At 32.5% G+C, this 14,503-nt stretch overlaps 2 protein-coding genes across 6 annotated transcripts; both read left to right on the top strand.

Moving 5' to 3' along the window:
- The first annotated feature begins 1,691 nt into the window (after positions 1-1,691).
- On the top strand, positions 1,692-8,460 carry LOC107429254 (two-component response regulator ORR21). 4 transcript variants are annotated; one of them, XM_016039908.4, is made up of 6 exons: positions 1,692-2,284; positions 4,265-4,417; positions 4,525-4,923; positions 5,097-5,173; positions 5,826-6,995; positions 8,011-8,460. In XM_016039908.4, the coding sequence occupies exons 1-5, from the start codon at positions 2,029-2,031 to the stop codon at positions 6,993-6,995; spliced, it is 2,055 nt and encodes a 684-aa protein (XP_015895394.2). In that variant the 5' UTR covers positions 1,692-2,028; the 3' UTR covers positions 8,011-8,460. The 4 variants fall into 4 exon arrangements, with proteins under 4 accessions (XP_015895394.2, XP_015895393.2, XP_024933824.2 ...); XM_016039907.4 differs by having other exon boundaries at positions 8,008-8,460; XM_025078056.3 differs by having other exon boundaries at positions 5,826-7,003.
- A 1,816-nt stretch (positions 8,461-10,276) lies between these two features.
- On the top strand, positions 10,277-14,471 carry LOC107429238 (sec14 cytosolic factor). Of its 2 annotated transcripts, XM_048463063.2 has the most exons (6): positions 10,288-10,822; positions 10,938-11,193; positions 12,737-12,773; positions 13,170-13,287; positions 13,748-13,858; positions 14,134-14,471. In XM_048463063.2, exons 1-6 carry the CDS (start codon positions 10,751-10,753, stop codon positions 14,269-14,271), a joined length of 732 nt encoding a protein of 243 aa, XP_048319020.1. In that variant the 5' UTR covers positions 10,288-10,750; the 3' UTR covers positions 14,272-14,471. The 2 variants fall into 2 exon arrangements, with proteins under 2 accessions (XP_048319021.1, XP_048319020.1); XM_048463064.2 differs by lacking the exon at positions 13,748-13,858 and having other exon boundaries at positions 10,277-10,822.
- Positions 14,472-14,503: the final 32 nt, after the last annotated feature.

Below are 14,503 nucleotides of genomic sequence, written 5' to 3'. Positions count from 1 at the left end.
CGGGGCCGATATGCTTATCCAATTATTATTCATGAAAAATAGAAAATGTCACCTTTTAAAGGGTAAAATTCCATTTAGTCTTGTTTTTCTCGCAAAACAAAATATTATTTTAAATTCTCAAAAACAATTTAAATTATTGAAAAATATTTGATATCAATTAGTAACCAAAAAAGTTCTTGTTTTCTTTGTATAGTTTTTAGAGATATAACAGCTAAATTGACGTTTAATTTTATAATTTAATGTATTTGATTTTGTTGATAATTATGCATGGAATTTAAATATAAACAATTGGAACCTTACCCGAACTGCATAGTACCAGCAGTATCTTTGCTAGATTCTCGGATTTATAATGGAGACTTGGAAATTATACTCTCTACTTTGCAAATAATTAATGGCGAATTAATTAGCCTCCTTTTGCTTGCTATTTATTTCCCATTTTCTTAATAATTTTAATTTTATTTTCTTAAATTCATAAATTTTAATAGTATGAAATTATTTTCATTTATATATATATATATAAATGTATTTTTCAAAATAATATGCATATGTTATTTTTAATGCTTTTGGGATGTTAAATGTACTGTATATTCTTTATTTACAATGCAATTCTTATTAATTTTAAATATTGTTATGAAATAATGAATTTTAATTTCCACTGAAATAGTCACAAACTAAAATGCAACTAAATCTATAAGAATATAGTCTAATCTACATTTTTCTTATTGTTTATCGTACATAAAAATCTTAAATACATATATTGATACCATAGAAATAAATGAATAAATAGATAACATATGATTGATATGTCGGGCATTATTATTACAATATTTTGCAACGTTACATTAATATTATACCTTATGTATTAATTGTGATCCTATTCTTTATGTTTTTCTTTTAATATTCATCCCATTTCCCCATTTAAGAAACAAAATAATTTATGTCATAAAATTGGGAGATCCAAAACGGTGTCTCTTCCAATCGGACAAAACTTATTACAAGATCATTAATGCTTAAAAACTCTTACCAAAAAAAAAAAAAATAAAAAAAAAATAATAACAAATGCATAAATACCAAACAGACCGTTGTGCTCATAAAATCTTTATATATTTTTTTAATGTCTTTTATATATATATATATATATATATATAAGGATAATTTTTCAAACTAATCCCTAAAAAGATCAATCTTTTATATAATCATTAAAAAAAATGTAGAACTAAAAGTATAATTATCAATGATAGTTTACTAGTTAGTAAGTAAGGTGATCAAAAACCAATTGATACTCATGCACATTATATTACAGTTAAAAATGGCTAAATTTGGAAACATAAAAAAAAAAAAAAAGAGTAAAAAATTTATAAAAATAAACAATAAACAGGGGATAATTAGAGAGGTTGCTGGCTGAGTGAGCCGAAAGAGGAGGAGAGCCGGTGGCTTGCCTAATTGTTTCAAAGAAGTTCAAAGCTGTAACCGTACGGATGCAGAAAAACGCACGCCTAAGTGTTGCATGCTGGGACCCACACTCCTTCCCTGTTTTACTCTCATCAACAATGCCCATAGCTTCAATTATTTCTCTCTGTTTTTTTTTTTTATTAAATTTTCCTTTTTTAAATAATATTTTATTTCCCTATTTCCATACTAAAAAAAAAAAAAAAAACAAAAAACAAATAAGGACATTATTTATTTATTTTTTAATTTTTATATGGTGTTTTCTTTCTCTGCCTCGCGTTATCTTCAACCAAAGCCTGCAACCCCCAAAATTTTATACGAACCCTCTTTCTCTTTCTATCTCTCAGCTCAGAAATTCTAATTCGTCTTCAACCAAAACCCTTAAATTCAACAGCTTCTCCCAGTTTCTTGCAGATCTGCCGCTCAAAAATTTTTGCATTTTCTTTTTTTTTCACTTTCAGCCTGTCAAATTCTAGGGTTTTCTGTGTAGCAGATCTGGCGTCTGTTGGTCCTAGAAATGGGGAATGAACTATTTGATTACCTTTATAGAGTTTGATTTGTTTAATTTTTGTAGACGCCATGGCTGCTTTGCAGAGAGTAGCTCAGTCGAGTATCAGCACGACAGCAAGTAGCTACGGGTCTTGTAAAGGTGCCGGGGTTACTACTACTACTACTAATACGAGTACTAAAACTGCTACCTCTTCTTCTGCTGCTGTTGCTTCAGAGATGGTGGTCTCCGATAAGTTTCCGGTGGGTTTGAGGGTTCTGGTTGTCGACGATGATACCACTTGCTTGACGATTCTTGAGAAGATGCTTCGTCGTTGTCTATACCATGGTCTGTTACTCCTTCTTTTTGCTAGCCTGTGATTGGTCGTTGTATTATTGCTTGAATTGATTCGTTTTTTATGCGAAAATGAAGTGATCTTGATTGCATTTAAAGATTTTGATTCGGGATTACATAAACGGCTATGCATATATTTGCTTTAGATATTTGGGTGTAGTTACTCACATTTAAAGATTTGATTTTTTTTTCCCCCTGATTGCATAAACTCTTTTTCTGTATCAAGCATAGGGTCCACTGGTCCATATTGTTTGTGAATAGTTTGAAATGTACTACTACCGGATGGAACTGGTTTGAATTATGTTTGGCGAATTTTGTTTATGGTCTGGGATCAGCCCTTTGCTTCAGATTCTAATTAGTAGTGGTAACCTATGTCAATTTGAGTTGATTTATTGCCAGTTGAATCAGTTCTAATATTCTTAACTACCTATGTCAATTTCCATTTCAATTTTATTATTTTCTCCGTCGCCTTTTATATATTAAATCGTTGGTATCAGGGTTGACCTAACACAGTAATTGCAGTCACCTTGGTATGGATAATTAAGCATAGCTTAGAATGAACTGTGTTTCCATTTGCATGGATCTTAATGCCACCTTATTGTAAGGTACTTGAAATGTTAGTGCTTCTTAAGTTGGCAGAAATTGATCCCTGGATGATCTTCTTGACATGTGGTGTAGATATTATGTACATATTGGTGTATATATATTATATAATTATTATATTTATAATTTGGGAAACTATGAAAAGAACAGAAAAAAAAAAATTTAAGTCTTTGGATGAGGCTTGAAACTCTGATTGGATTCGTCTTACTAATTTTTAAGACAAGTGAAGTTATTCAAGTTCGTATATCATGAATTTTAATAAAATGATGAGTCTGGTCACAGGTGAAACTGTCTCTTCCCATCTGCTTGTCTTGAAGATGCGAAGACTTTGAGTAAGATTAGGGTCAACTAAAAGCTTAGTTTTATTTTTTAGTAGTACTAGTTAATGTTGACTTTATAATGCAATTGTGCATCTTCTGAAAAAGAAAAACAGCTAGAAGAGAGTGCTTAAGTAATTTAGTGGTGTGTTAATGGATGCACACACATCTTTAGTAACTTGAACGGCGACTTATCTTGTCAGTCAGTTTAGCTTTTTCTCATGAGCTATTTAAGTTTGAGAAAAACTACAAGTTTTTGTATTCTCCATTTATGATTTCATCTCTTTTTGTGGAAGTGTTAAGAAGAGTAGAAACAAGTACTTGTATTCTCCATACATGATGTCATCTCTACTTTTAGAAGCCTACCACTTTTGTTGAACAAAAGCAATATAGATTTACTTTCGTGGAGTTTTTTTAAGATGGTTTGTAACAAGTCTGTTTCTATTATAAGAAGAAGCAGGTATTGTATTTGTATTCTTCATGCATTATGTCATCTCTATTTTTGGAAGCCTACCTATTTCTTGAACGAAAGCAATATAGCTGTACTTTCAAGGGGTTAGTTAAGATGTCTTATAACTAGTCCTTGATATTGTAAGACTATTCAGGATACTTCAGCATATAAATACAGTCAGTATTAGCGTCACCGACCAAGGTCCACCAAGTTATAGACTTCCCTGAATCTTCTTAGCATATTGTGTGGGATGAGGTTACTTCTTTTTTTTTTTTTTTTTTTTTTTTTTCCCTCAAATGTTTTTTGTTCTTTGTGGCATTTATTTTTTGATCTTATGTTTTCAGGAGATGATATTAGACTTTAGATTTATTAAGATTTCTAAGATTTTATTGCTTTGTTTGCTAATTTTGTGACTTGTTTGTACATGCATTTTTATCCAAGCATGCTTGTAAATATTGGTACTTTTGTATTTGATGAATTACTATCTGATTTAGCTATTTTTATTTTTTATTTTTTATTTTTTATTTCTATGTAATGCTTAAGCAAAATGAATTTCTGTACTTTTTGTTAATTATTTTTCATTTATTTTTCCATTGGTTGTAGTTACCACTTGCTTCCAGGCTACTGCTGCTTTGAAATTGCTAAGAGAGAGGAAAGGTTGTTTTGATGTGGTATTGAGTGATGTTTACATGCCAGATATGGATGGGTATAAACTCCTTGAACATGTTGGCTTGGAAATGGATCTTCCTGTTATCAGTGAGTATCATTCTTCTTGCCACAACGATTATCAAATATGACTTCTTGATTTTACCATGATGATTCATATTTAAATTTTTGATATTAACATATAATATTTTCTGCAGTGATGTCAGCTGATGGGAGTACAAGTGCTGTGATGAGGGGAATTAGACATGGAGCCTGCGATTATTTGATTAAGCCTATACGTGAGGAAGAGCTGAAGAATATATGGCAGCATGTTGTTCGGAAAAAGTGGAATGAAAATAAGGAACTTGAAAATTCAGGGAGCTTGGAAGATAATGATCGGCATAAACAGGTAAATGATGACGCTGAGTATACTTCCTCTGTAAATGAAGGGACAGAAGGATCATTGAAATGTCAGAAAAAGAGGAGCAATTCAAAGGAAGAAGATGATGGGGAGCTGGAAAATGACGATCCTTCCTCATCAAAGAAACCGCGAGTAGTTTGGTCAGTTGAACTCCATCAACAGTTTGTCAGTGCTGTCAACCAACTTGGTCTTGATAGTATGATCTTTAACATTTTACCTCATATTGTTATTTTTGTGAATTTTGTATGTACGTTTTTTTAATATTAATGTAGTATTATAGTTCTTCTGTTATGTCATCTTGGAGATAATATTATAATGCACATTACAACTCTATTGTTGTTGATGGGAGCTCCTTAATTTCCATTTCAGAGGCTGTACCAAAGAGAATTCTTGAATTGATGAATGTACCAGGTTTAACTAGAGAAAATGTTGCAAGTCACTTGCAGGTCTGGTTTCTCCTCTCCATATTAAAGTTGGAAGTCAGACTTGGAATTTTGCTCCTTGTTGTCATCTTTCATCAAGTAATATAGTAGTAATCCATATTTGAACAACATTATAATGACCAACTTAGGAAGTAGCCAGATCTCAACTTGAGCCCCAACCTTAATTGACCAAATCAAGGGCACTGGTCCTTTTATTGTTATTTCCTCTTCACTAGATCAAATGTATGTTTCTTCTTTGACTTAATGCTAATGGGCCTTAGTCAATGGTTAATCTACTTGAGAAGCCTAAACATGAACCAGAACAAGCATGCTAACACTAATTTTCCGCCTAGTCCACATGCAGAATTTCTCCACTATGCATTATCTTTTGTCTTTGCTTTTGCAGCTACCACGATGTCAAAATATTGTAAAATGCATGATTTCAACTTTCCTAGATATCGTTGTTTGGTGACAACATATGTGTTATGTTGCTTGCATTTAAAATAGACTGAATCTGTGTGGCATTCTTTTTAATATTTACTATTTTGAAATTTGTTTATCTTTTATGTTTTGCTTCCTCCAGACTGGGCTTTTTTGTGTGCAACCTGTGTACTGCTGTGATTACCTATTTTTCTTAAATTAAACTATACACTTATAACATCAAATGGATTTACAGAAGTTTAGGTTGTATTTGAAGAGAATAAGTGGAGTAGCTCAACAACAAACTGGGATTTCAAGTGCCTTCTGTGGTTCTGTAGAACCAAATGTCAAATTGGGTTCTCTTGGTAGATTTGACATTCAAGCTTTGGCTGCCTCTGGTCAAATTCCTCCACAAACACTAGCTGCCTTGCATGCTGAGCTTTTAGGTCGACCTACAGGGAACCTAGTTCCAGCATTGGACCAGCCTACTCTTTTACATGCAACACTGCAGGGGCCTAAACGTGGCCCTGTTGAACATAGTGTGCCATTTGGCCAGCCTTTGGTAAAATGCCAAACCAACATTTCAAAACATTTTCCACCATCCATTTTGCCAGTTGAGGATGTTTCTTCAGGATTTGGAGCATGGCCATCCAACAGCCTTGGAACAGTAGGATCCAGTATCAATCTTGGAGGGTTAAGTACTCAGAATAGTAATACATTGATGGATATATTGCAACAGCAGCAGCAAAAACAATTACAAACGCAGCAGCTGTCTGTACTATCAGAGTCAAGCCGCTCGATTAATGTGCAACCATCTTGTCTTGTGGTTCCTCAGACATCGCCTGGTTTCCAGCTAGGAAATAGTCCGGCTTCAGTCAATCAGAATTGCAGCTTTAACAGGAATACTGTTATTGACTACAGTATTCTCTCATCGCAATCCAGCGATAGCGCAGTGAATGTTGGACAAATCTCAAATGGAGATATTAAAGCTACAGGCATTCTATCTGGGTATTCAACCCCTGCTTCCTGCTCTAGCCTATCATCTTGCTCATTAAATGCTACCACTAGCGCCACTCACCAAAGCTCAACGGTAACCTTTGGTGATGCTAGGCGATTCCCGGGGCTTGTTTCTAATACATCGAATATCCAAGGTTCCTATGATGCAAAACCAGGTGAAGTGCTTGATCAAGGCCCTCTCAAAAATCTTGGATTTGTTGGTAAAGGGACTTGCATTCCTAGCCGTTTTGCTGTGGATGAATTTGAATCATCACCAAGCAACATGAACCAAGGAAAAGTCAACTTGGAGAAAAATGGAAATACTGTGAAGCAGGAACCAAATATGGATTTCCTGGATAATGCAAAAATTGGCGTCCCAATATTACGGCAATATTCTTCAAATGAGCTCATGAGTGTTTTCACAGAATAGGTAACTTGGTATTGTGTCATTTCCTTTCTGCTAATTTGCCTTTGAGGAAGTTTAATCACGCCCATGGTGATTTTGATCTTAGTGCAGCTTTAGTTCATGCACTGATTTAGTGAACACAATATGATGCTATATTGAATTATTCCTATGAATAGGTGAAAGTTATTGTAGTTTCTACCTGCAAAACTACAATGAAGGGATGAAATATGGTATTCAACCTGTTACTTTATGGAAAATAATTTACACGTTTAGAGTGTACTTTTTTTTTTTTTTTTTTCTCTGAAGAAATTACATCATAATCATACTTGTGCGAGAAAAAAAAAAAAGTTTAAATTAAGGTGGTATCTAGAAGAATTTATTTCAGATTTACATTTGCTTCGATTACAATTATACTTCTCTTTAGATTCTGATTTGTCATTTTTCTGTATGATGACTGCTACTTGTACACAGAATAAACACTTGCAACTAAAGCTGAACTATGCCCTAACAAACATTGTTACTGAGGCCAAAATGGTGGCATAAAATGCCAAGAAATCTGATGTCTACTAAAATGAAAATAGTAATCTCATGGGGTTTACATAGAATTCATTTGGTCATCATAAATTTGATCCTACCAGTGCATTATTTGTATTCTCGTGATGGTCATGTAAAATTTATTTGTAAAGTAAATATAAAATTTTAGTTTGAATATATTTTTAGATGTCACTATTCTAACTTAGGATAACTGTGACGTAGGGCAAATCGTGGACAGAAGGAGTATGTTTGAATTTATGATAGATTATTTACAATAACACTTTGGTAATAAAGTTAACTAAAGGGTGTAATTGTGGTGAAGTTTACGTTAGGTTGAACCTGGTGTTGAACCATGTTTAACCAGTTATAAAAATATACATATTTGTTATTCTAATGGAGAAGGATTTCAATTCATCAATAAAAATGCACCTATACTCCTAGTTTAGCTTGCTCTTCTGTAAATTATCTTGGCTTATTGTCTAATTCTAATTTTAATCTCCAGCAGGCTTTTGTTGTGTGGTTAGCACAAGTCTTGATTCCCATGGGGCGTGCAGATCGATTCAGATTATTAAGTAGAGATTGCAGTTGAAGTCTATTTTTATGACCGATCTAATTCAAGTCCAGTGTCTGCTCCAGGCTCAGGTGTACTGCAGAGCCTTTCATTATCTGAGACCCACTGCAGAGCTTCTTATGAAAAATGTATGCATTAAGTTATGACAAGTTCCTGGGCTGGTTTAGTTGAAGTTATTATTACCTTTTATTTAGTCAGTAGGAAAAAATAAACTGTGTGAGACTCCCAACGGTTGGAATTGATTGTCCAATATGGTGGGCATCTTGCTCGCATAATTGTAGTTAATTTGGCTGTAGTGATATTGAATATGGTTCATCTACTATCGCACGTTGAATCATGAAGCTGTAATATATTTATTTTTATAACATTGTCCATTTACACGCACTGACCCAGTTTATCCAATCTGACTGGATTTTTGTTCTGAAATTGACTTACTTGATTAGGGTTTATGTTTACTGGTTTGCCAATCGATTTTACGTACATTGTTCGTCCTCAAAAGTATGTTTTCTGCCCATGACTTGAGATAGTGGAGTTTCCTGTTTCTGGCATGGAAATTGTAATTCTTTGTTTTATTTATTTATTTATTTATTTGGTTATTCCTGAAAGAGGTAATATGGAGCAAGGTTTTAGTGCCATGGTGAATAGAACTTAAAAGAGATTTTTGGGCAATGAAGAGCTATGGTTTGTAGTTGTCGTCCGCTTGTTAGCTGCCTACTTTGTTGGAAGATAGTGACTTGACTTTTGGTGATAACGTGCCTCTTCTGCTTCTTGAAGTTAATTAGCAAAGAGAAGATGAGAAAAGTAGATGATTGATTACCAACTTGACCATGCATTCCTCGTTTCGTTGTCAGTCATCTTTAAGCCTTTTCTTAGTTCCTAGCCCTGTCAACAAGTCAAAATTTTGCCATTATTGCACATGACATGTTTGTTTGGAAGTTTAGATTTTATTTTATTTTTACTTTTATTTATTTATTATTATTATTATTATCTTTTCTTTTTCTGGGTTGGGAGTTTAGATTAGCTTTCTGCTTATGGTACTTTTCCACGCTAATATGGGATTTAATCAGTACTCTTTTGGTTTCTTTTTACTTTTAAACACCTCTCAGGCCTGAATTTGAATTGAATAATTTTTTAGATTTATTTAAACAATAATAGTTCTAGAAATCAAATAGAATAATTGAATTTCAATATCTGTAAGAATCAGATGCTTAAAATCGCTGGTTCATTTCATTTGCAGCTGACTTTTGTTTGGATGCCTAACAGCTGCAGTGGCATAAATTACCTAAAGGTCATTGTTGTAAATAAATATGACAAAGTGGCACAATTGTTTTATTAAAAAAATATAACAAAAATAAATAAATAAAACTATCAAAATTTTTGACCAGAGAAAAAACTACCGAATTACTAAATAATATTTAACATATCACCAATAAAAATTATAAAATTAGTATTTCTGATCCAAAAAGAAAAATTGTTTCCATTTGTCCATTATGACCATTATTTTATTTTCTGCGTGCTTGCAAAATAACTGATCTCCTTAATTTAAAGATAGAATCAATATCCATGTAATTTTATTTTAAGCGTAAAATGTTTATAGTTATTCTACATTATAATAATAGGTTTTTTGTTATTTTCAATTTATTAATTAAAAAAGCAAATTATTAATACTTTGTACATGTTATTAATATTTTATATTAATAAGACGTATATAATGAATATCAGAAAATTAAAAAGAAGTAAATAATGTTTTTGGCAACACGAACTATTTAAGTTTGATATTTTCGGAAGAAAAAAAAAAGTTAAGAAACTTTTACTTCTTCAATTTTTGTTTTTTTATTTTTATTTTTTCTTTTAAATTGTTTATAATTTATTTATTTTTATTATTTATTAGTATTAATTAGTAAGTAAACTATACTCAATTTAGGAGTAACAACGAAAAAAATAAAAATCAAACAGGTTAACAAACTACATTTAAGTTAGCGTAATTATTTTTGAGATCGAAACGAACACCTCAAGAAGTTGTTTTACCAAAACGGAAAACAAGGAGAAAAACACCTAAGTTTTAGAATAAAATAAATAATAATAACTTTACCTTCAAAAAATAATAATAATAATAATAAACATAAAAACAGGATAAATGTGGTACAAAATTCTACGATTGTCCAAGTGCGGGTTGCTTCTTTCTTCTTATTAGGCAAAATAAACAAAATGGTATTCAAAAACGGTAACTTTCGCGCAGAGCCTCTTCTAAGAAGCAACAATAGCAACCATCCATGCTCTACTTAGTTTACTTATTCTAAAAACCCTTTTTTTTTTTTTAAAAAGTCATCCATTTTGCACCTCAACCTCCTTTGTCTCGCCTCTTGTTCCGTTTTGTCAACGCAAACTGTCACTTCTCTTCAATCTTCCTCGCTTCCCTTCAAATCCAACCACAATCTCTTTGTTTAACCAGTTTTTAAAATTTCTTTGCAAAACTTGGTCAATACCCCCTTTTAAATGCTCTGAGTTTTTGAGTGTCCAATAAATCTCATCTTTCTTTTTCTTCTTCTTCTTCTTCTTCTTCTTCTTCTTCTTCTCTTTTTGTTTTTTTTGTTTTTTTGTTTTTCCACCCCCACCCCCCCACCCCCCCCCACAAAAAAAAAAAAAGCAAAACTTTTTCCCATCAAATTCCCATATGGAAGGAAACCAAGAAATTGCATTGAACCAGATGAGGAAATCAGTTCAGAAGCTTGGTTCTTCCACAGAGGTAAAATGTTATGGCTATGTCCTTTTTTTTTTTTTTTTTTTTTGGTTTTTTGAAGGTAGAATATGGTTATGTATTCAAGTTTGGATTTTTATTAAATTTTTTCTTTTTTGTGCAGAAATATGGAGACCCAACGCTCTTGAGGTTCTTGATTGCTAGATCAATGGACCCAGAGAAGGCAGGGAAGATGTTTGTTCAATGGCAGAAATGGAGGGCTTCATTAGTTCCAAATGGGTTCATTGCTGAGTCCGAAGTAGTCGACGAACTTGCATCCAGAAAGATTTATTTGCAGGGTTTATCCAAGAATGGATACCCGGTGATGATTGTTAAAGCAAGCAAGCATTTTCCTGCTAAGGACCAACTTCAATTCAAGAGTAATTTTCACTATTCCTTTTCTAATATAATAAGCCTCTTTTTCTTGTAATTCTAAGTTTGATTAGTCTATAGTATTTTGATAGCTATGTTTATTTATTTCTAATATATTTTGTTAAAGCAAGCAAGTATTTTCCTGCTAAGGACCAACTTCAGTTCAAGAGTAATTTTCACTATTCCTTTCTAATATAATAAGGCTCTTTTTCTTGTAATTCTAAGTTTGATTAGTCTATAGTATTTTGATAGCTATATTTATTTATTTTATCTTATTAAATACCCTTTTTTTTTTTTTTTTTTTTTTGGAGTTGATTCTTTTTAGTCGATGCAATTATACCTTTTGATATAACTTGTCCCATTAATGGGCCATCTGCTGAAATACTTGCAAACTTCCAACTAAAAAAGGTTTATTGGGTGGCTTGGACTTTATTGCTTACATGCTTTGATTTGGTGTCCTGCAATGGGACCATTTGTTTTTGTATTTTATTTTTTATTTTTTATTTTTATTTTATTTGTTAGTTTGTTGGCCTTACATTATTGCGTAAAACTTGCTTTGGATTGTTTGGTTTTCAATGGACCTTGGTGTCTGTATTTCCAAAAAGCAATAATGTAGCTTAGTGGAATTGGACTGAAAGTGAATAATTTAGAATGGGATTACTGCTATTGGACTTGAATTGTTATTTTAGAGTTAATTTAGTTGCAGAACCTTCCCCACCTTTGAAATTCATATAATAAATTCTTGCAGAACGAAGGAAAAGATCGTAAAAGCCATGAATATGATAGCAATAAGAAGGTGTTTATTTGCCCCACAGACAATGTGACGTTCCTATCTGATTGTTAGGCATAACTAATCGGGTCAAACTTTGGTCTGGGAAATCCATCATATGATAGGCTAATTATTTATAGATGTGGTGGGCGTAAAGGATAAAGGTGTAGTTCACCTACAGGAGAAAGGTCATCAGACAGGCAACTGAACTTGTGGCCCTTCATTTAGTGCACGTACTTTCTGTTTTTATACTACATTCGTGTTACCTAAATAGAGAATCTCAAATAGGGCATCTTTTCTTATTTTTCAAAATAATGGCTGCTTAAATAAACCCTCCCCCCCTCACCCCACACACACACAGACACACACACACACACACACAAAATAAAAAAAAGAAAAGAAAGAAAAAATAAGAAAAGAAAAAAGAAAAAAGAAAAAAGAAAAAAAGAGAGATGTTTCAAGGCACCAAGTAATCATACACTTGGGAGACTATATACCTTGTTCTGATTCCTATTATTGTTAAGTTAATGGGGAGGTCATAGAATCTTGTAATCTTGCTGTTTGGAAGATTATATGTCAGTGAAGACTTTACCACCCCGGTGATGGGAATTGACAAGTTGAATCCCCTTAATGCAGTCGTAATGGTATCTTTAGTGTGCATTGACGAGGCAAGAAAAGCATGAATACAATAAAACTAATGGAATTGGTTTAGACTTCTTCATGTATGATTTTATTTCTACTAAATAACTGGTGGATACTTATTCACTTGTCTTTCTCTGCAGAATTTGTGGTACACCTTCTGGACAAAACAATTGCAAGGTACAGTATCATCCAACTCCATAATGTTGAAAATGTCACAGACTCACAGGATAAAACATATCAACATGGACAGTCCAAATCTGGAATAACTTGATCTGATTATATGTGTCTAGTCTGAACCATGGTTTGATATAGTTGTCAGAAAGATTTAGGTTCATAAAACTCAAATTCTGCTTAATAAGTATTCGTTGTTGTCCAAATCTGAAGCATTGGCATATCATAGTCTCAAAACTTACACTGGAAAATTTTTACTACATTCTGTGTCAAAAGTTATGCATTGAAGTGATTGAGATTGTATAGGGATTTTATTGTTTTTAAACTTGTAAGGATGGAAATGCCACTCTACATGACTGCAGTTAAAATATATTTTCATACAGTTCATTCTGCCTATTTCAGCTCTTTTAAAGGAAGAGAGATTGGGAATGAAAAGTTGCTTGGAATTCTTGATCTGCAACACATAACATATAAGAACATTGATGCACGTGGATTGATCACTGGATTTCAATTTTTACAGGTGACCCATTTTATATTCATGGACTTTTGAATTTTTCCATTGAGCAATACTTAAATGACAGAGCAAAGATATTGAAAAAGAAACTATGAGGAAAACATGGGTGATGATTTGTCTCTTATGATTGTTTTGCATACAGAGTTTCCATGCTCATATGCATATGATTGTTTTGCATACATAGTTTCCATGCTCATATGCATACTTTTCACATAATTAACAAAAAGATGGTGCATTGCGTTCATTTCACCTAGACATTAAAAGAAATTAACCTGATGTGGAGCTGAGTTTGTGAAATAAACTTCTTGTTACCTATTAATTTACTTATGTTTTACCAAACTTTAGTTGATGATTTACTTGATTGTATTTATAATGCATGCCATCTATTTTATTTTAAACCTGCCAACATGCACAGAAAGTGCTTTTTATTTTTTTTATTTTCCTTAATGCATTTAATTATTGGCAGTCATATTACCCTGAACGTTTAGCAAAATGCTATATTTTGCACATGCCACGGTTCTTTGTAAGCGTTTGGAGGATGGTTTCTTACTTTCTTGAGAAGGCAACACTAGAAAAGGTTCGTTTTTTTTTTTATCTGTTAATACGCACTGGAAAGTTGCTAGGTTCTCTCAACCCTTTACCAAAATTTCGGAATCTAACATAAGGACAGTTTCTGTACATAACTGTTCATCAAATTCAATCTATTTAAAAAAATTTTGCTACTAAATTTTGTACGGATAAACTGGTATAATATGACAACTTAAGTTGCTTTGTTCAAGTTGTTTAGTGAAATTATGTTTTTTTTGTGCTTTTGGATTCATTTAAGTGTGAGATATATTATGTCAAATACAGATTGTGATTGTGACGAACGAGGATGAAAATAGAAATTTCATACAAGAAGTTGGCGAAGAAATTTTGCCAGAAGAATATGGTGGAAGAGCGAAACTAGTAGCCATACAAGATGTTGTATTGCCGCCCTTGGATGGTTGAATCCACAGCAGCCTCAGAAGTTTGGTAATACAACTTCAACTTCTGAAGAGATTTGTCTAAACCTTAATCTTATAACATGTATTATTCTACATCCTGGCAAAACCATCTTAATCTAATCCATGAACTTTGAAAAGTGGTATACGTTTATACTTTCTCGGAATCTAGTTAAGTGAAATACAATAAGCCATTTTATTTATTTATTTTTTAAAAATGTAATCCATGGAATTATTTA

This window comes from Ziziphus jujuba, chromosome 12 (genome assembly GCF_031755915.1).
Source record: "Ziziphus jujuba cultivar Dongzao chromosome 12, ASM3175591v1".
Lineage (NCBI taxonomy): Eukaryota > Viridiplantae > Streptophyta > Magnoliopsida > Rosales > Rhamnaceae > Ziziphus > Ziziphus jujuba.
This window is presented reverse-complemented; position numbering and strand designations above follow the sequence as displayed.